Source organism: Mustela putorius, unplaced genomic scaffold (assembly GCF_011764305.1).
Source record: "Mustela putorius furo isolate JIRA1106 unplaced genomic scaffold, ASM1176430v1.1 tig00003896_pilon_pilon_pilon, whole genome shotgun sequence".
NCBI lineage: Eukaryota > Metazoa > Chordata > Mammalia > Carnivora > Mustelidae > Mustela > Mustela putorius.
Window position 1 is genome coordinate 2,564 of NW_025422045.1, and position 21,819 is coordinate 24,382.

At 38.4% G+C, this 21,819-nt stretch overlaps 1 protein-coding gene across 1 annotated transcript in view; it reads right to left on the reverse strand.

Moving 5' to 3' along the window:
• Positions 1 to 315: 315 nt before the first annotated feature.
• The window catches only part of LOC101687903 (protogenin), a 118,889-nt gene continuing 97,385 nt past the window's right edge, over positions 316 to 21,819 (reverse strand). The window contains 9 exon segments of the mRNA XM_045067459.1: positions 316 to 505; positions 1,797 to 1,917; positions 3,266 to 3,352; positions 3,355 to 3,424; positions 14,312 to 14,334; positions 15,605 to 15,775; positions 17,161 to 17,288; positions 17,975 to 18,161; positions 18,813 to 18,908. Coding sequence (XP_044923394.1) covers positions 331 to 505; positions 1,797 to 1,917; positions 3,266 to 3,352; positions 3,355 to 3,424; positions 14,312 to 14,334; positions 15,605 to 15,775; positions 17,161 to 17,288; positions 17,975 to 18,161; positions 18,813 to 18,908 — 1,058 coding nt within the window. The 3' untranslated portion in view covers positions 316 to 330.

Sequence of the window (21,819 nt, forward strand, 5' to 3'; positions counted from 1 at the left end):
GTAAATATAGACTAATGACCCTCTGTTCTTATCTAAAAACATGTTAGCTCTACATAATCCCATCTAATTGCATTTATGTTGTTTTTTCATTTTTTTCCCCCTCTATCTCTTTAATCTTTTATTTCTTTATCTTTTATCCATCCCTATCTTTATCTCCCCATATATATTATGTAAGGAAGGATCTGGGTGAAACTGTTTTGTATTCCCTCAAGTAGAATATGGATGTAATATGTTCAACATACAATTTTTTAGTAAGCAAATCTCACATACCAAGCTGTGAGATGGGAAGGGAACGGAGGGAAGGATTACACAGCAGATCAGTATCTCAGCTCAGAGTACCTTTGCATCAACGAAGCTGTTTGGCATTATCATTGGTATTAAGGATTCTTCATGTTCTACAACTCCCCCCAGGTTCTTTCCAGCTTCATTTCCACCGGCTAGAGAGGTACTGGTGCGAGATAACTGCTGAGTTCCATTCTGTGCTGTCTTGGAAGCAGATGACTTCCTGAAATATTGCAAGCAAAGGAAATCTTCCAATTTTACAGGAGATCTGGACAAATGTACCAAATTTGGCCTATAATCACGACTTTGCAAACAGTGAAGTTCTTCAATGCTTATTTCCCAAATACCTTTAGAAACTGAGTATTAGATTTTTACCTCAAACTCACTCCCGCAAACTTTTATGATTTGAGGACACGTCTTTCTTTTAGCCCCAATATTTGCTTACAGAAAATTATTTTTTACACTTACTAAAAACCTTAATATTTACAAAGTACTATTAATTATTGCTGTTATTTACTTCACAGTTACACAGAAATTATAATTTTAAGATTTACGGGTTCTCTCTCAAGTCTGCCTGAATGTCACACTAACATAACAACTCACTTGCCAGTTAATGATGGCAAATTTACAGTAGCACTTCTGGAAGATTTAAACAACACTAAAACAATGTACGTAAATATTTTATTTGTACAGAAAGATTTTATAAAAATATGTCTTCAAGTGAGAAAACCTGTACAGCAAAACTAAGCTGTTAAATATATAAAAAGATGTTAGAATTCTTTAATAGAGTATGTTTCCTGAGTATGTTTTTATACACAAGTACCATACAGAAAGAATAAATCTCGATAGTCAATACTAATGCAGGGAGTCTAGTGATAAGGATTATCTGAAAATAGTGTGTTTCTGACCTTGTATTAAATACAGTAAACAACCTTAAAATAAATGAAAGCAAGAGCCAAAATATAAAAGGTCAGAATTAGACAAACACTTACTGAATGCTGAGAATTTAGCTGAAGTCAAACTACAAAGGAGACCGCTTAACAGAGTTTTCCAGAGGACAAATCCCTAGTTATTACATTTATTTTAACCCCATGTCTGGAGAATCCCAAACATATGTCCTATGGAAATAAGGGAGGAGCTCTCAACGGAAGACTGCTTAGATATGAAAAATTCCAGACAGTAAGAAATGAAAATCTCCTCAATCAGCATAAGCATCCGACTAAGTGTGCCATTTTAAAAAAAAGAAACCAAAGGATATACTTTGTACTTCTCAAAATAAAAAGGAAATGAAGAAGAAACTAGGGCCTCATTTAAGAACATTTTATTGGCACAGTAATTTTTTCAAATAGAAAAGTGAGCACATCTCTATAGCAATTAAGAACTCAAGTAACATTATTTTAAAATGGAAAATCCCAGTTATTCTAGAAAGCACTTGATTTCAATTTGCTTCTCATAGTTACTGTAATTTAAATGTTTTTTTAACCACCTCAGCATGGCTAGCAATGGAAACACACCTGGCTTTACTTCGGTATATCAGGATGAGAACACAGATGAGGATGCAGGTCAAGGCTATGCCAACGCCTACAGCAATGCCAGTCATTGATTTTTGGTCCAGATGGTAGTAGCCTGAATAAACTAGAAACAGAAACACATTAACTCAGTATCAATCACAAAAATAAACGATCCCATTTAAGTCAAAGATAGCTGTTTGCTTTTCTATAATTTTTCTACCTCTCCTGGGAGAATTTTTTACTGTATCTGTGTCTAAGCAGAAAAGACACATATTACTCTTTTTATCAGTGATCTCAAAGATCAGTTATATTCCCATATTGAAGATTCCAAATATGAGTTCTAAATACCATATTATTGTATCAAAACATGAACATCAGTTAATAACTTTTTAATGCTTTGGTTTCCTTGAACCAAAGGGCAGCTTTCATGTCCTGCTACCTTAAAAGCAGATCTGCATATTAAAGATGAGTTTCCTGTGTTTTCTGCATTTACATAGCAGTGCTCCTCTAACTTTAATGTGCACACGACCACTAGAGGGTCTGTTTTTAAAATACAGATCCGGATTCACTATGTCTGGGGTGGAGCCCATGATTTTGTACATCTAACAAGCTCTTGGGTAACACTCATGCTGCTCGTCCCTAGACACTCTGAGCAGCAGGTATTTTGAAGAAGTGACTATGACTTGCTCTCCTTTGCCATGATAAGGGAGCTTGCCCCCGTTACCTCACTGCAATGCTTTTAAACCTGTCTGCCTTGCCTTTCTCTTTCTTTCTCCCTCTCCCTGTTTCTCTCTTCTCTCAACACCCCCTACACACACACACACACACACACACACACACACAGGCACTGAATGACTCTCATCTGAGGAGCTATAAGCCCTTAATCCTGTTGAGTTCAGCTGGCATTTCCTCCATTTAAAGCTCCCAGGGAACTCCCCCTGAAGAGAAGGAAAGGAAGGGGTCTTGATCTGTACCACAGGGGGGGGTCCTGGCTTCCTTCGGGCCCAGGACAGTTGCCCTGGAGTGAGGGTGGCTCTTTAAAGACACTACTTCCAACTGCTCTTTGGACAGAGAACTTTCTCTCCGGAAAGGCTGTTTTTATGTGGTAACAACTCTTAATGAAAACCATGCTCTCTGCTTAAACACCACAACCAGCACAGCTGTTTATTTCATGGAACCTCCCTGGAAGCCTCCTGCCGTCAGTTTTTGGACCCCGTGGCTCGTCTGTCTGGGGACAAGGAGTAACTGGGACACAGTGGTCTGAAACGGAGCTGATTCGGAGGTAAGGTCTATTTCCCCTGTAAAGTGCCAGGAACGGCCTGTAGCCCCACAGCATCCCGGACAGCACCGCCAGCGACAATTCAAGAAACCAAGTGCAGGGATGCCGCTGCCGTGGGGAGAGAAGCAGTACAGTGCAGGAGAGCGGGAAGGAACACTGATCTAAGAAAGAGCAATGAGGACGGCATACAGACCTTTGGCATCAGCTGAATCCAAACGCTTGGGCCTCTGATTAGATTCAGAGGTTTCCTTTGGAAGGACTGCCAGCTCCACAGAATTGAAAAGGGTCCTTCTCCCACCTCATTAGATGCAGATATCTTGACAATGTACACGTTTCCTGCCACCAGGTTTTTCTAACAGAGCCATGGTTTATTGCCCCTATAAATAGATCAATTACTAGTTAAGTAAAACTTATCTTTATTCATCTCTCAAAAACACACCATCATGACCCTTTATTTAATAAATATTCTTCTGATTATAAAAGGAATACCATGTTCATGGCAGCTGCAAAAAAAAAAAAAAAAAAAAAAGAAATGTTTTAACTACTTATGGTAATCAGTGTGGCCAATGATCTTGTTCTTAAATTAGAAACAACACAATTATTTTTGGAAGTATGAATATATTTCTTGCTGGTCCATCATTATCTAAAATTTCTTGAAAATAAATAAAAAGGAAAAGGCCAATGTTATATTGGAATCTCAGAGTGTTGAAGATCTGGACCTCTGATTAACTACTAAAACTACCACCAGTAATCTGCCCAGAATCTACTTCTCTCCAAAGTCACCGTCACCAGAATTTATATATGATATTTGGTATCAAAGGCATTTTCTCTGTTGGCATGATGGGCTAAGAAGGATTCCTATGTGCGTACTGCTATTCCTTGAGGGGTCTTTCTGCTCTTGGTTCTGCCCACAGCCCTGAAGTACTTTTCTTACAAAAGAGACTCCCACCCTAAGAATGAACTCTAATGTTAAGAAACGCAGGTGTAACAGAATTCAACCACAAAGTTATTTTGGCACGGACTGCCATTCATGAGTCGATATTCACAGAGAGCCTAGCTTCCCTCAGGTGACATCATCTCACTTTTTCCCCAACTCAGAGCATCCTTGCAATAGCTTTGAAGAACTTACGATAGCTTGTAGCAGTCCCCTTCCAGGTCAGACTGGACTATTCTCTTACACTTGCTAGCGTATATTTCACTATGCAGTGAAATGTGGGGTAATCTCAAAGCTCAGGTCATGATTCAGAGGCCACCTGGGAGGTCACATGGTGTAAGGCAACTCAACCAAGCAGCTATGTGAGGGCTGAACATGGCTTGTTTTCATGTTCTCTGGTTTCAGCTTGGCCTGAATAGAGTGTGAGCTACTTGAATGCACAGCTGTTAAATAAACAAACTGACCCTTACTTAGAATCACGAAGAATGTTTGTACAGTTACCATGTTCTCAGACAGGTGAATTAAAATCAAAGATGTATTGTGATGTGAAGGATGAACATTTCAATTTCCTCACAAGAGTTACATAAATAAACTGAGTTTCCATTTTAGCATAGAATACTTCACATTTAATTTTTAAAAATGCTTGGCAAAAACTAGTCCCTACCTGAAACTGAAAGTCTTTTCATTTTGAAAAGATCTTATTTATTTATTTGAGAGGGAGTGAGAGGGAGAAGCAGGCTCCCTACTGAGCAGAGAGGCTTGCGATGCAGGGCTCCATCCCAGAAGTCCAAGATCATGACCTGAGCCAAAGACAGAAACCTAACTGATGAGCCAGCTAAGGTGCCTCAAAGAATTTCTTAAGTTCTATAAGCAGATGAGCTGTGTGGATGTGTGCAAGTGCTCCCCTTCCTTCCATAGTCTTCTTTCACACAAAAAAAGGGAAACTAACACTTTGGCTCCTCTATGAGGAAAAAAAAAAAGCATTTCACTCAAAGCAGTTCCCAAATACTAAAGTGATCTGCCTGTCCTTCTATTCACTCAGCATGCTATCTCAATCTCACTTACTGTGTTGATGCCAGCCCCCTGCCTTTCATATGTGTCTGAATCTTCAGCTTATTTTAGGAGTTTTCAGAAACCAGACAGAACAATAGCCTCAGTGTTGGATCAATGCTGATCAAATGCTGGCATGCTACCAACAAAGTAATTTGTGACTTGGGGCACATTACTGAACTTTAATTTCCTCATGGGGGCAATAATTCCCCACCTCAAATAGTTTTTTATAAAGGATTAAATAAACTACCATTGGCAAGTCTCCGACCATAAGTATATATACTCAATGAAAGTGAGTCTTCCTCTTCACCTCTGACTCTCCCTTCTTCCTCTTCTGAAGGAGGACAGAAATTTTTTTCACATTTGAACAGCTTAAGGTGGCTGGCATAATGCTTGGACAAGATAATTCTCAGGAAATTGCCAATTGAACTTATATTAAAATATGAGCTATCTATCACCAAAGGAGTGTTCATTGAGGATAAAAAAGCACGGGGGTTAAGATTCTGAGGTTGGAGAAGTGCTCCAGAATGCGATCTTAGAACTTATTTCTGTCTACATTCTGGAAGTGATTGTTTTTCCAGTTCCAAAGTCTTAAAAAATCATCCACTTAGTTATACCACTAGAATACCTTTCCGTACCTCTCCCATGAACTTAACACTCCCACTGCTTAATCAAACCTCTCCACTTGGATATCTAGGACATATCTCAAATTTAACATGTTAAAAACTAAACCTTTGATTTCCCCCGTCAATTCAGCTTTTTTTCCCCCTTACACTTCTCATCAATCTGCAGCAAACCTTGTAGGCCATTCTTTCAAACTGTGTTCTACTAGCTTCTTTTACCTTCCTTGTTATCACCCCTTGTCCAAATGCCCACTAACTCTCACGTGGACACCTGTATATTCAGTGGTCTCTCAACTTCTACACTTACCAACTTATAATCATCAGTTTTTTGGGTGGTTGATAAAGTAATCCTTTTAAAATGTAAAATCTGATCCAAAGTCTCCAGTGTCTTTCATCTCTCTTAGAAATAAAATCTGTGGTCTAAAAACTCTGCTCTTGGTTTCCTCCCCACTGATTTCCTACTGCTTGTACTTCCCCTCACTCTAGCCTCCCTGGCCTTCTTGTTGCTCCTCTAACGTGCAAGCATACTTTTGTTTCAGGGCCTCTGCACATCCTCCAATATTCACATGGCTCTATTTAGATGACATTTCTTCCAAGAGGGCTTAACCTTACTACCTCCATCACTCTGTCTCTCCCCACCCCACCCCCCAGCTTTCTTTCTTTCTTTTTTTTTTTTTATTTTTTATAAACATATATTTTTATCCCCAGGGGTACAGGTCTGTGAATCACCAGGTTTACACACTTCACAGCACTCACCAAATCACATACCCTCCCCAATGTCCATAATCCCACCCCCTTCTCCCAAACCCCCTCGCAACCCCAGTTTGTTTTGTGAGATTAAGAGCTTATGGTTTGTCTCCCTCCTCATTTGTTTTGTGAGATTTCACTTATTGGTTTGGTCTCCCTCCCAATCCCATCTTGTTTCATTTATTCTTCTACCCACTTAAGCCCTCCATGTTGCCATCACCACTTCCTCATATCAGGGAGATCATATGATAGTTGTCTTTCTCTGCTTGACTTATTTCGCTAAGCATGATACGCTCTAGTTCCATCCATGTTGTTGCAAATGGCAAGATTTCATTTCTTTTGATGGCTGCATAGTATTCCATTGTGTATATATACCACATCTTCTTGATCCATTCATCTGTTGATGGACATCTAGGTTCTTTCCATAGTTTGGCTATTGTGGACATTGCTGCTATAAACATTCGGGTGCACGTGTCCCTTTGGATCACTACATTTGTATCTTTAGGGTAAAAATACCCAATAGTGCAAATTGCTGGGTCATAGGGCAGTTCTATTTTCAACATTTTGAGGAACCTCCATGCTGTTTTTTCCAGAGTGGCTGCACCAGCTTGCATTCCCACCAACAGTGTAGGAGGGTTCCCCTTTCTCCGCATCCTCGCCAGCATCTGTCATTTCCTGACTTGTTGATTTTAGCCATTCTAACTGGTGTGAGGTGATATCGCATTGTGGTTTTAATTTGTATTTCCCTGATGCCAAGTGATATGGAGCACTTTTTCATGTGTCTGTTCGCCATCTGGATGTCTTCTTTGCAGAAATGTCTGTTCATGTCTTTCTGCCCATTTCTTGATTGGATTATTTGTTCTTTGGGTGTTGAGTTTTGCTAAGTTCTTTATAGATTCTGGACACTAGTCCTTTATCTGATATGTCGTTTGCAAATATCTTCTCCCATTCTGTCAGTTGTCTTTTGATTTTGTTAACTGTTTCCTTTGCTGTGCAAAAGCTTTTGATCTTGATGAAATCCCAGTAGTTCATTTTTTGCCCTTGCTTCCCTTGCCTTTTGCGTTGTTCCTAGGAAGATGTTGCTGCGGCAGAGGTCGAAGAGGTTGCTGCCCGTGTTCTCCTCAAGGATTTTGATGGATTCCTTTCATACATTGAGGTCCTTCATCCATTTTGAGTCTATTTTTGTGTGTGGTGTAAGGAAATGGTCCAATTTCATTTTTCTGCATGTGGCTGTCCAATTTTCCCAGCACCATTTATTGAAAAGGCTGTCTTTTTTTCCATTGGACATTCTTTCCTGCTTTGTCAAAGATTAGTTGACCATAGAGTTTGAGGGTCTATTTCTGGGCTCTCTATTCTGTTCCATTGATCTATGTGTCTGTTTTTGTGCCAGTACCATGCTGTCTTGATGATGACAGCTTTGTAATAGAGCTTGAAGTCCGGAATTGTGATGCCACCAACGTTGGCTTTCTTTTTCAATATCCCTTTGGCTATTCGAGGTCTTTTCTGGTTCCATAATAAATTTTAGAATTATTTGTTCCATTTCTTTGAAAAAGATGGATGGTACTTTGATAGGAATTGCATTAAATGTGTAGATTGCTTTAGGTAGCCATAGACATTTTTCACAATATTTATTCTTCAATCCAGGAGCATGGAACATTTTTCCATTTCTTTGTGTCTTCCTCAATTTCTTTCATGAGTACTTTATAGTTTTTCTGAGTAATAGATTCTGTGTCTCTTTGGTTAGGTTTATTCCTAGGTATCTTATGGTTTTGGATGCAATTGTAAATGGGATTGTCTCCTTAATATCTCTTTCTTCTGTCTTGCTGTTGGTGTAGAGAAATGCAACTGATTTCTGTGCATTGATTTTATATCCTGACACTTTACTGAATTCCTGTATAAGTTCTAGCAGTTTTGGAGTGGAGTCTTTTGGGTTTTCCACATATAGTATCATATCATCTGCGAAGAGTGATAATTTGACTTCTTCTTTGCCGATTTGGATGCCTTTAATGTCCTTTTGTTGTCTGATTGCTGAGGCTAGGACCTCTAGTACGATGTGGAATAGCAGTGGTGATAATGGACATCCCTGCCGTGTTCCTGACCTTAGCGGAAAAGCTTTCAGTTTTTCTCCATTGAGAATGATATTTGCGGTGGGTTTTTCATAGATGGCTTTGATGATATTGAGGTATGTGCCCTCTATCCCTACACTTTGAAGAGTTTTGATCAGGAAGGGATGTTTGTACTTTGTCAAATGCTTTTTCAGCATCTATTGAGAGTATCATATGGTTCTTGTTCTTTCTTTTATTGATGGGTTGTATCACATTGACTGATTTGCGGATGTTGAACCAACCTTGCAGCCCTGGAATAAATCCCACTTGGTCGTGGTGAATAATCTTTTTAATGTACTGTTGAATCCTATTGGCTAGTATTTTGTTGAGTATTTTCGCATCTGTGTTCATCAAGGATATCGGTCTATAGCTCTCTTTTTTGGTGGGATCCTTGTCTGGTTTTGGGATCAAGGTGATGCTGGCCTCATAAAATGAGTTTGGAAGTTTTCCTTCCATTTCTATTTTTTGGAACAGTTTCAGGAGAATAGGAATTAGTTCTTCTTTAAATGTTTGGTAGAATTCCCCCGGGAAGCCGTCTGGCCCTGGGCTTTTGTTTGTTGGAGATTTTTAATGACTGTTTTCAAATCTCCTTACTGGTTATGGGTCTGTTCGGGCTTTCTATTTTCTTCATGGTTCAGTTGTGTGGTAGTTTATATGTTTCTAGGAATGCATCCATTTCTTCCAGATTGTCAAATTTATTGCCGTAGAGTTGCTCATAGTATGTTCTTATAATAGTTTGTATTTCTTTGGTGTAGTTGTGATCTCTCCTCTTTCATTCATGATTTATTTATTTGGGTCCTTTCTCTCTTTTCTTTTTGATAAGTCGGGCCAGGGGTTTATCAATTTTATTAATTCTTTCAAAGAACCAGCTCCTAGTTTCGTTGATTTGTTCTATTTTTTTTTTTGGGTTTCTATTTCATTGATTTCTGCTCTGATCTTTATGATTTCTCTTCTCCTGCTGGGCTTAGGGTTTCTTTTCTTGTTCTTTCTCCAGCTCCTTTAGGTGTAGGGTTAGGTTGTGTACCTGAGACCTTTCTTGTTTCTTGAGAAAGGCTTGTACCGCTATATATTTTCCTCTCAGGACTGCCTTTGTTGTGTCCCACAGATTTTGAACCGTTGTATTTTCATTATCATTTGTTTCCATGATTTTTTTCAATTCTTCTTTAATTTCCCGGTTGACCCATTCATTCTTTAGAAGGATACTGTTTAGTCTCCATGTATTTGGGTTCTTTCCAAACTTCCTCTTGTGGTTGAGTTCTAGCTTCAGAGCATTGTGGTCTGAAAATATGCAGGGAATGATCCCAATCTTTTGATACCGGTTTGAGTCCTGATTTAGGACCGAGGATGTGATCTATTCTGGAGAATTGTTCCATGTGCACTAGAGAAGAATGTGTATTCTGTTGCTTTGGGATGAAAATATTCTGAATATATCTGTGATGTCCATCTGGTCCAGTGTGTCATTTAAGGCCTTTATTTCCTTGCTGATCTTTTGCTTGGATGACCTGTCCATTTCAGTGAGGGAGTGTTAAAGTCCCCTACTATTATTGTATTATTGTTGATGTGTTTTCTTTGATTTTGTTATTAATTGGTTTATATAGTTGGCTGCTCCCACATTGGGGGCATAGATATTTAAAATTGTTAAATCTTCTTGTTGGACAGACCCTTTGAGTATGATATAGTGTCCTTCCTCATCTCTTATTATAGTCTTTGGCTTAAAATCTAATTGATCTGATATAAGGATTGCCACTCCTGCTTTCTTCTGATGTCCATTAGCATGGTAAATTCTTTTCCACCCCCTCACTTTAAATCTGGAGGTGTCTTCGGGCTTAAAATGTGTTTCTTGGAGGCAACATATAGATGGGTTTTGTTTTTTTATCCATTCTGATACCCTGTGTCTTTTGACAGGGGCATTTAGCCCATTCACATTCAGGGTAACTATTGAGAGATATGAATTTAGTGCCCTTGTATTGCCTGTAAGGTGACTGTTACTGTATATGGTCTCTGTTCCTTTCTGATCTACCACTTGTAGGCTCTCTCTTTGCTTAGAGGACCCCTTTCAATATTTCCTGTAGAGCTGGTTTGGTATTTGCAAATTCTTTCAGTTTTTGCTTGTCCTGGAAGCTTTTAATCTCTCCTTCTATTTTCAATGATAGCCTAGCTGGATATAGTATTCTTGGCTGCATGTTTTTCTCGTTCAGTGCTCTGAAAATATCATGCCAGCTCTTTCTGGCCTGCCAGGTCTCTGTGGATAAGTCAGCTGCCAATCTAATATTTTTACCATTGTATGTTACAGACTTCTTTTCCTGGGCTGCTTTCAGGATTTTCTCTTTGTCATTGAGACTTGTAAATTTTACTATTAGGTGACGGGGTGTGGGCCTATTCTTATTGATTTTGAGGGGCATTCTCTGAACCTCCTGAATTTTGATGCTCGTTCCCCTTGCCATATTGGGGAAATTCTCCCCAATAATTCTCTCCAGTATACCTTCTGCTCCCCTCTCACTTTCTTCTTCTTCTGGAATCCCAATTATTCTAATGTTGTTTCGTCTTATGGTGTCACTTATCTCTCGAATTCTCCCCTCGTGGTCCAGTAGCTGTTTGTCCCTCTTTTGATCAGCTTCTTTATTCTCTGTCATTTGGTCTTCTATATCACTAATTCTTTCTTCTGCCTCATTTATCCTAGCAGTGAGAGCCTCCATTTTTGATTGCACCTCATTAATAGCTTTTTTGATTTCAACTTGGTTAGATTTTAGTTCTTTTATTTCTCCAGAAAGGGCTTTTATATCTCTCGAGAGGGTTTCTCTAATATCTTCCATGCCTTTTTCGAGCCCGGCTAGAACCTTGAGAATTGTCATTTTGAACTCTAGATCTGACATATTACCGATGTCTGTATTGATTAGGTCCCTAGCCTTCGGTACTGCCTCTTGTTCTTTTTTTTGTGTTGAATTTTTACGTCTTGTCATTTTGTCCAGATAAGAGTAAATGAAGGGGCAAGTAAAATACTAAAAGGGTGGCAACAACCCCAGGAAAATATGCTTTCAAACCAAATTAGAAGAGATCCAAAATCGTGAGTGGGGAGAAAGGGGATAAAAAGAGGTTAAAAAAGGATAGAGAAAAGAAAAAAAAAAAGAAAAAAGAAAAAGAAAAAAAAAAAGAAAAAGAAAAGAAAAGAATTTTTAAAAAAAGAAAACACCTAAGAAAATGTAAAAAAAAAATATATATATATATTAGATAAACTAGTAAAAAAATCGTTAAAAAAAAGAAAAAGGTAACAGTTAACAGTTAAAAAAAAAAATTTTACCCGAAGGCGAGAAAAAGAAAAAAAAAAAAAAAAAAATGAAAAAGAAAAAAATTAAATTAACTGCAAGACTAAAAAAAAATCACAGGAAAAAAGCCATGAGTTCTGTGCTTGGCTTTTCTCCTCCTCTGGAATTCTGCTGCTCTCCTTGGTATTGAAAAACCGCACTCCTTGGTAGGTGAACTTGGTCTCGGCTGGATTTCTTGTTGATCTTCTGGGGAGGGGGCTGTTGTAGTGATTCTCAAGTGTCTTTGCCCCAGGCGGAATTACACCGCCCTTACCCGGGGCGGGGGTGAGTAATCTGCTCGGGTTTGCTTTCAGGAGCTTTTGTTCCCTGAGCGCTTTCCGTAGAGTTCCAGAGGACGGGAATACAAATGGCGGCCTCCTGGTCTCCGGCCGGAGGAGCCGAGAGCCCAGGGCCGCACTCCTCAGTGCGCGCTCAGAGAACCGCGCCCAGTTACTCCCGTCTGCCTGACCTCCGGCCGCGCTCCGAGCTCACCGAGCCTGCGACCGGTTCAAGGTAACACGGAGCTGCGAGCTTACTGTCGGCTCTGTCTCTGTAGCCGGCTTTCCCGTTCCAATACCCGCAAGCTCTGCGACACTCAGACACCCCCGATCCTTCTGTGACCCTGCGGGACCTGAGGCCACGCTGACCCCGCGTGGGCTTCGCCCCGGTTTAGCCTCCGGAGCGATGTCCCTCAGCGGAACAGACTTTTAAAAGTCCTGATTTTGTGCGCGGTTGCTCCGCCGCTTGCCGGGAGCCGGCCCCTCCCCCCGGGGTCTATCTTCCCGTCGCTTTGGATTCACTTCTCCGCTGGTCCTACCTTTCAGAAAGTGGTTGTTTTTCTGTTTCCAGAATTGCTGTTCTTCTTCTCTTCGATCTGCCGATGGATTTTCAGGTGTTTGCAATCTTTAGATAAGCTATCTAGCTGATCTCCGGCTAGCTGAAGCAGTCTCAGCTTGCTACTTCTCTGCCATCTTGACTCCTCCCTCCCCAGCTTTCTTAATATCACTTATAACACGACCTGAATATCTACATGTTTGTATATTACTGGTGATACAAGCATCAATGGGGGAAGGAACATTGTTTTGTTCACTGTGGTATTGCCAATGCCTAGAAAAAAGCCTGGCACACAGTAATCACTCAATCATTCATTTAATGAGTATGTTCCTTACTATTGGTATTCTGATTTACTTGGCTAATGTTGAGTTAAATTCCTTTACTGAAGAACTTTAATGTCCAATGTACATCTCTAATAGGAGGAAATGGCATATTTATTTAGGCTAAGTTTAGTCATATAACTTTGTTGTTGTTGTTGTTAAGAAGGAGCGTCTTTACAACTGTGGGAAACTCATGCTATGAGGACTAGAGTTCAGGAATTGCTGCAGTATATAGGGCAAGATTGTATATAGTGCCTTTTAGATTTTAAAATAATTGGCTAGTTTGTGCTAATTTACTACATATAAGGAAGGTAAAGACTTAATTTCTGATTCACTTCAAATTACATACAAGTATAATTTCATGTCACATCACTGCTCAACCATTTTAACCATGCATGCTTTTAGCCACAGATACCATCTGGTCATCAGGAACATTTTAAAAATGCTTTCCCTTATTCCATTTGTCAATAAATATGTAAATTAATTATACACATAAATATGTATAAGCAAAACCTGTATAGAAGATTAGTAGATCCATAGGAAAGAAATACTGATATTCTCCCCCTTCTTCTTTCCTCATCTTTTTCTACACTTTTACCTTTTCCAAAAGTTGCCATAATTAGACATTAAAGACCATTTTACATTTTATTTTTTTCTTTAAATGCCATGATGTATTTTTTTGCTTTTGGTTTAAAAGTGAGTGACTCAAGGGGCACCTGTCTGGCTCCTTTGGGGTTTGATTTTGGGGTTGTGAGTTCAAGCTCCACACTGAGTGTAGAGACTACTCAGACATAAAATCTTAAAAATAAAAATAAAAGTGGGTGACTCAAATCCTTTATGTTTTTTATTCTCAAAAAAACCCCCAAAAAAACACCTCAACTATTTTTACCTATATCGTTCACTTTGTCCTCTATGAAGTACTAGCATTAGCCATAAAAAAGGACATGTACAAGATGGTATAGTTTTTTGCTAAGAATTTTTCTTAAAATCACAAAAGTAAGATAATAACAAAAATGGATTTTTCCCCCTTTCATGCAATTCTTATAGGAGTGTAAAAACCTGCAATTACAATCCATTTCACTACTGGGTCACCAATGAGGAAAAATGTTGTTTTCTGAGCCTTGTCTGAAACTGACAAATGAATGCATTAAAAGGACAAAACAAAATACTGTTTCTTTTTAGGCAGGTACAAATGAAGAGCTAAAGGGAAGAAGCACTCACGTGATAAATCAGGTTAGTCGGGGTCAAAGGTGTCAATAAATCATTTTGGAATTAACTAAAAGTGAATTGTACATTTTAAGAATATTGTGGTAGTCTGTAAGACTAATAGTTGCAAATAAATCATGCCTCCATCTATCCACACCCCTGGGCAATCCTCTCCCACACTAACTCTGGGTTTCCCTACCTGATTTGCTTTGCCCAGTGGGACATCAGCAAAGTGATACAAGCAGAGGCTTGCAAAGCTTTGTATGTGCAACCTCTCCCTCTCCTCCTGGCATTGGAACTCACTCTTGCTGTTTTTGAACTACTCACACTCTGTTGAAACCATGAGATGATTTCAGTCTCATGAGTGACCTCAGGAGAGACTAAGAGAAGTGTCCAGCTGATCCCAGTCCAAATTGCTGACTCACAACACTGTGAGAAAATACCATGGCTAATTTTTAAAGTGGTTTGTTAGGTAACAATAGGTAACTGATACAAATATAAAATTGTATTGCTGGCAAGTACTTATCACTTTCAAGTCTGTTCAGGGATTAAGAAAGTATTACTTGGTAGAGCTTCTGCATAATAAAAAACATGAATATAGGACTATTAAAATTCCAACAAAAGTCACTATGTGTTTTACAACTGCATAGAAAGTTTTATATTATGTTCATATCTTTAAAGTTCATCCTAATTAGGTAAACATTCCTTTTAAAAGGTGAAATATAGGTACAAATGTCTAGTGTTGTAAAAGTGTTTAGAATATGCAGGTGGCCAAAAAATTACCCTCTTGAAATCCTTCTAAAGCTTTTAATTGCTTAGCAAACTGTTCTTTTCCCAGCATGCATGTTTAAAGTAAGTACTTAAGTGGGACCCTGATATTCATGTGGGCCAATTTATTTGTATGTGGACCATTTTAGTGCAAACGTATGCTCCCTTAAACCAGATCTTCATCCAGCATTTGCTACTCCACTGCAAGACACACAACCACTGGAAATCTAGTAGTCGTCTATAACAATTCTTCTTTCCTTGCTTGCTTTCTTTCTCTACTTAAGCTACTATCATCTGGCCATCCTCTTCCTTCCATCTCAAGCCTCCATATCCTAATCCAGGCCTATAGTTTTGGGCCACTACAGTCACTTCTTAGATTCTACATTATTCTGACCCAACCCTCCTGCACCAAACCCATTCTAGTCACAACAGTCAAGAGTGATCTTCCTGGAATGTGAATCATATGCTCATGCTCAAAATATGGTGATGGTTTCCCAATGCTTTGCTAATAAAAACCCAAATCCTTTATAATTTGTTACTTCCTAAATTCAAAAAACAAACTCTAGATCCTTCTTTCTGTTTGTTTCCTTATCATCCGTAATCTTACTGTTCATCCTCTTGGATCCTTTATGCTCATATTTACCTTCTCGGTGTAGGACCTGCCACTCTCCTGCAATCCAGGCCTTCCTGGAAGCGTACAAGATGGTGTAGCGTGTCACCACGGTCTCTGGGCCATCAGGTGGTTTCCAAGAAACCAGAGCAGTGTCATCTTCTATCAATGTCACTTTTACTCCAACGGGTGGGCCTGCCGGTGCTGCGCACACATGAAGGAAATACTGTGTTACTACTAGGATTAAATGGTGATAAACACTCAAATACCTGGCTAATAGGCTGGAAACTCAGGGAAAAGAGTAAAAAACTAGAAACCACTATCAAAACATCTCAGAATCACAGCCTTTACAGATCATTAGTGGTAAAACACTATTTTTTCTTCTTTTTCTGAGAGCTAATTTCATTTTTATAATGTTTAAAACATAAAAATAGAGGGGGGGATATGGTAGATTCCTAAATGGAGAATTACTAAGTCAAATTGTGTAGGAATTCCGAGAGCTTTTGATAATTGTTTTGCCCACCTGATAACTAGAAAGGTTTACAATTCCACAAGCAACACCACCATTAGGTATTGAATCTAAACTACATTTCTTACTAAAAAACATACAGAATATATATTTCACTTGATCTAGGAAGCCACTGAAGAAAATACTTCTGAGACCAAAACATTTAGTTATTCTCCAAAAAGTTGTGAATCAGTGAGTTCACAGGAGAGACCTTAGACTAAGTCTTTATACCTGCGAAAGCAGTCAAGTCTTGGGATTTTAGTTGACCACATATTTAGTAGGAGCTAAAAGTGTAAAGAGCTGGGTTTTGGCACCACATCAAATACAGAACATAGCCAAGAGGCCCTATGCTTGTTGAAGTCAGTGTCTTTCCTTTGTTCTCTCTCAGCATAATCAGACTAGAGCTGTGAGGGTCCTTACATAGATCATCTACTTCTTCACCCTCATTCTAGAGAAAAGAAATGCAGGTCCACAGACATGAAATACCTTAGTGAGTAGCACAGAGAAGCTCCAGAAAGGGTGCTTGATCAGATATCCCAACCACCACACTGCATAGCCTCAAGCCATCACACACATTACTTTTAAATGGGCTCCCAACATCATTAAATACACTATTCATTTACTTCCATTTTAAATTACATGGGTACAGTCTTGAACAGCACACCTGATTTTAGAAAATGTAGTGGTTCCCCAAAGAGACATTAGATTTAAGCCTACTGGCTTATGTAATATATAAAGTGAGAGGAATAAACATTTACTATAATAAAAGAAAATACATTTCAAAAGTTAAAAAACAAAACAAATGCATACATGCCAATCTGGGTAGTAACTAGGTAGTACCTTCTTTAAAGTGACATTTCTATTTTTTTTTTTAAGATTTTATTTATTTATTTGAGAGATTGAGAATGAGCAGGTAGAGAGACAGAGGGAGAGAAAGAAGCAGACACCCTGCTGAGCAGAGAGCCTGACACAGGATTCAATCTCAGGGCCCTGAGCCAAAGGGAGATGCTCAACCGACTGAGCCACCAGGTGCTCTTAAAGGACATATCTATTTTTTAAACATTTAGATAAATGCCTGTACCTTCTGGAAGTGTTGAATGGTAGACAACGGGGCTCCAGGGGCTGGAAAGCTGGTCCACATGCAGTCGTACAGCAAATTCATATTTGGTGTTTGGTTCTAGACCTTGAACCAACATGTGAGTTTCTGATCTATAAAGTGAGTATCAAAGTTGGTAATGCCGGTAGTACATTGTTTCTAAGAGATTATCAGTATTTCCAGTCAACTCAGGGAAGTATCCTGTTATTATTACCTCATTTTCTTTAAAAACAATTTTTTAGACTAAAAAATTTCCTCTATTAAAATATAATATTTGGTATTATCCTATAGAAATTAGCCTACAAATTGCCTCTCAGAAACTATGATATAGTTTAGAATAGCAGTTTGGAAATATCCCAATACAAAGGGATTTCCTCTAAAATACTGAAAGTCGTATCATTCTTTTAAACCATAATGATGGGCATTTTTCTAACTATATCCAAAAAACCAGAATAAGCTTTATTTTTTTATACCAGCATGAAAGTGGTCTTTTATTTTTTTTCCTTTAAACATGCTAAGTTTAACCAGTTGGAAGTAATAATACCTTCTTGCCTAATCTTGTTGCATGAGGCTGAGGAACCAAAAAAAAAATAATAATATTAATTTATAGAAACTGAAAGTCAGATGTAGTTTTCAGAACTGAATATGGCAAAGATGCAAAACTCCCAGCCATTTTATAAGTAAGGTAAGTCCAGAAACAGGTTTTCATAGCTAAATGTCATGCTGGCCCAAGAGGGTAAGAAACAAGTGCGAGTAGGCAAAAGAGCAAAGAAAACCACTATTAACAGAAGCTACATACGTTTGAAGGTATAGAACCAAAGAAGCATTCTGCAGGCCAACAGGGTTACAGCGGATGGTGTAGTTGATTATTTGTGCAGTGGTGAACGCAGGCCTCCTCCAGTGCAGGAAGATGGAAGATGAGGTGTTAGCCTTCGCATAGAGATGGTGGGGTGGCGGTGGAGGGGGAACCATGCGATCACGAACAGCTATTGAAAAAGACCATGTTAATTTACTGCACCGCATATTACTATAGAAAGTGGTAAAATGATAAAATCACAATTCCCCACCCTACTAGTTGACTTGAGGTCCTTTTTTTCATTAAAGAGTTTTCAGGGATACATTTAGAGATGTATATCATTCAATTCTGAGCAATTCTTCCATACATCAGGTAAGGAATCAAATATCAATACTTAGATTATAAAAGAGAAGCACCAAGAAGACAGACTACTAGCCCAAGACATTCAGAAGGCCAGCAATGGACTTAAAACTAAACTGACACCCTCTTCAGTAGCAATAAAACCAAACAGGTCTTAGCACCAGTAAAACTGAATAGTAATTGGAAGGAAATAAATAGCCTCAAGATTAGAGCAGATAGGTATTCAGGGTTATTTTTCCCAGTTAAATTTCTGAAGGTCTTTTGTTTGCAAAAGTAAAATAGGTTCTTATAATTAAATACACCTCACTTAAATATTTATTCTGAGCATGTACTTGTTCAAAATAACTATGGTAGGTGCCATGGAAGATAGAAAAGCACCAAGGATTCCAAGAAGTAATGAAACTTAAATTTACAGAAGGAAATGAAGAACAAGGCCTGTGCGCCATACAGAGTGAAATGTGCTACCATAACCCTTACTTACACACGCATCCTGGAGTGCTGACTGTCTGATCTGCCTGATAGCCATCTTCTATGTTGTTGTAAGCCAGAAGCCTCACGTGGTACTTTCTTCTGGGGTCTATAAAGAAACTGACAGGTAATAATTTGGTCCAGGCCTCTAGATATCAGCCCTCCAGAGCCTTTGCAGAGTTTGGTTTAAAAATCTTCTGGATACATAACAGTTTAAAATAAAATGAGATATTTTTCCTTTTCCTAGCCTACATAGTGACTCAGCAATGCACCTTCGTGTGACATTGCTACTGTAACTACCAGTTACTTACAATTTTACTTAACCTTTCTTCAAACAATAACATTAACACCAATACTCTCTGTCCTCCTCCTCAACTGACCAGAGATAGATTCTTGATCCTAAAAGCCTTGGAGATTGCCTAAGGGGTCACTTCTAAGACGTTTCACTATACAGAAATTTTTTGTTTAGTTATCGGAGGTTTAGCTACCTTAAGAAGGGAAATCAAAGTGAGCTTATTCTCCCCCTCAAAGGTAAAGATAATTATGATTGTCATCCTTTAGTAACTTTAAAAAGTTTCACAACCATGTGTTACTGAAGTTTATTTCTATGTGTACCCTTTCCATTAACCCATTTTCAGGCCAACAGCTAAATTCACCAAGAAAGAGGAGCTGGAGCTCCCTCTACTGGTGCTCATTAACTGTCAAAATAGGAAACCCAAAGGCCCTTGGATATATACACAAAATTTTTTCAGTTTTTTGAGGAAATAAAGTTACACATTTTATTTTATTTTTTGAAAATATTTTATTTATTTGACACAGAGAGATTGAGCACAAGTGGGTGGAATAGCAGACAGGGGGAGAGGGAGAAGCAGGCTCCCCGCTGAGCAGGGAGCCGGATGAGGGTGCTCTATGCCAGGACCCTGGGATCATGACCTGAACTGAAGGCAGACGCTTAACCCACTGAGCCACGCAGGCACCCCTAGTTATAAATTTTAAATGACATGTTTTAGGACATATTTTGAGAAGTGTAATGATATAAATACATTTAAATATAACTATGATAACATTTAATTATCGAGTACTTGCTTGGGACAAAAATAAATACTACTGAGAAATAATGTGTTTTCCCCCCAGCTTTGCTGAGGTATAGTTGATGAACATATATTTAAGGTATATATTTAAGGTATATGAGATGATGTTTGACACATGCGTGCATTGTGAGGTGATCTCTACAATCAAGCTAACAAACATATCCTATCATCTCACACAGTAACCATTTTTGGGTGGGTATGTACTTAAAAACAAGATCTCGGTAAAGCTCAAGTTTATAATACAGTATCGATGAGTATCATCACCATGCTGTCCATCAGATCTCCAGGACTTATTTATCTTGCCTAAGTATAACCTTGTACCCATGAGCAATACTTCCTCATATCCTCCATCCCTGAAGGCCCTGGCAACCACTGTTCTACTCTCTGCTTCTCTGGGTTCAACTATTTGGGATCCCATACATTATTGAAATCATGCAGTAACTGTCTTTCTGTATCTGGCTTATTTCACTTAGCATAACATTGTCTAGGCTCATTCACGTTGTGCAAACGCTGAATTGCCTTCCTTATTAAAGGCTGAATAATATTCCATCGTGTGTATAGGCCATATTTTCTTTGTCAATTCACCCAGCAGCAGACATTTAGGGTGGTTTTATATCTTGACTATTACAAATAATGCTGCAATGAACATGGGTGCAGTTATCTCTTCAAGATACTGGTTTCATTACCTTTTGATACATAACCAGAAGTGGGGCTGCTGGACTATATGGTATATTTCTAACTTTAATATATTTCTGTATTACATTTCTCTAAATAATAATAAATGTGTAAATAGATCTAATACTTCATAAGAAAAAAAAAAATCCTTGAAAGATATATCCAATGTGCAAAAACTTAGAATAAATGGATAAAAATAATTCTAGAGTGAATTTAAACATTTAAAAATCCAAAAAATAGGGCTGCGTCTGGCTGGTTTAGTTGGGGAAACATGCAACTCTTGATCTCGAGGTTGTGAGTTCAAGCTGCACATTGGATGTAGAAATTGCTTTAAAAATTCAAAAATAAAATATGAAGTCTGTTAAAGTTTCCAAAATAATTTTGAGAGTCTCCATATTTTAAAAACTGATATATTCTATTATTTAATATTAAAATGGGTTAAAAGAATGTCCTAAAATACAAATTTTTTATTTGTTTTTAACGAATTTCTATTCATTTTAACAAAATTAAAATCACAAGAACAAAAAAAAAATTTATACAACTTAGGACATTTCTATACTTTTTAGATAGGAAGTAGGAAGGCTAATATTCAATTATACTATAGGAAATGATATATGAGTAACACAAAATTCTATCAATGTTCTTCCCATTCTATAAACGGTGGTACCACAGTGTTATGTAGCATGTCTAGTGCTACACAAAACTAAACCAAGGACTTGCTGATATTTCTATCACATGTGCTTTTGTTATAGTAGGTAACTTTGTCTCTTTATAATGAATTCTAAAACAAATATTTTTAAACGTTTTGTAAAATAACTACAGAAAACAAACACAGAAATACATTTGGACTTCATTACTCAGATGATTTCCAACAGTAAGCACTGAAATTCTAAGATTCAAGGACTTCTGTTCAGATTAACAGCAACCTAATTTGAACGTGTTCATCTTTCTTCCCTCTTAACATATTGCTGAACTCATGAGGCAGCTGAATCCTGAGTGCTGTCTTACAAATACTCCCTCTGAATGGGTACAAATGGAATTCATTTGGCTCTCTGTCGTTGAGTTCTTCAAATGTATTTCTTTCTTCTGTCTCTACTCAATCAGAAACTTATCTTTAGGAAAGCCTACCGAGTGTGGGGTGTTGCACCAGGAATTAGGAAATACAGAAGACGAGGGATGAGACAGAGTTTGTCCCAAGTAGCTCGCATCGTCAGAGAGCCAGACACAGATATAGCCACTCTCACCGAAAGCAGA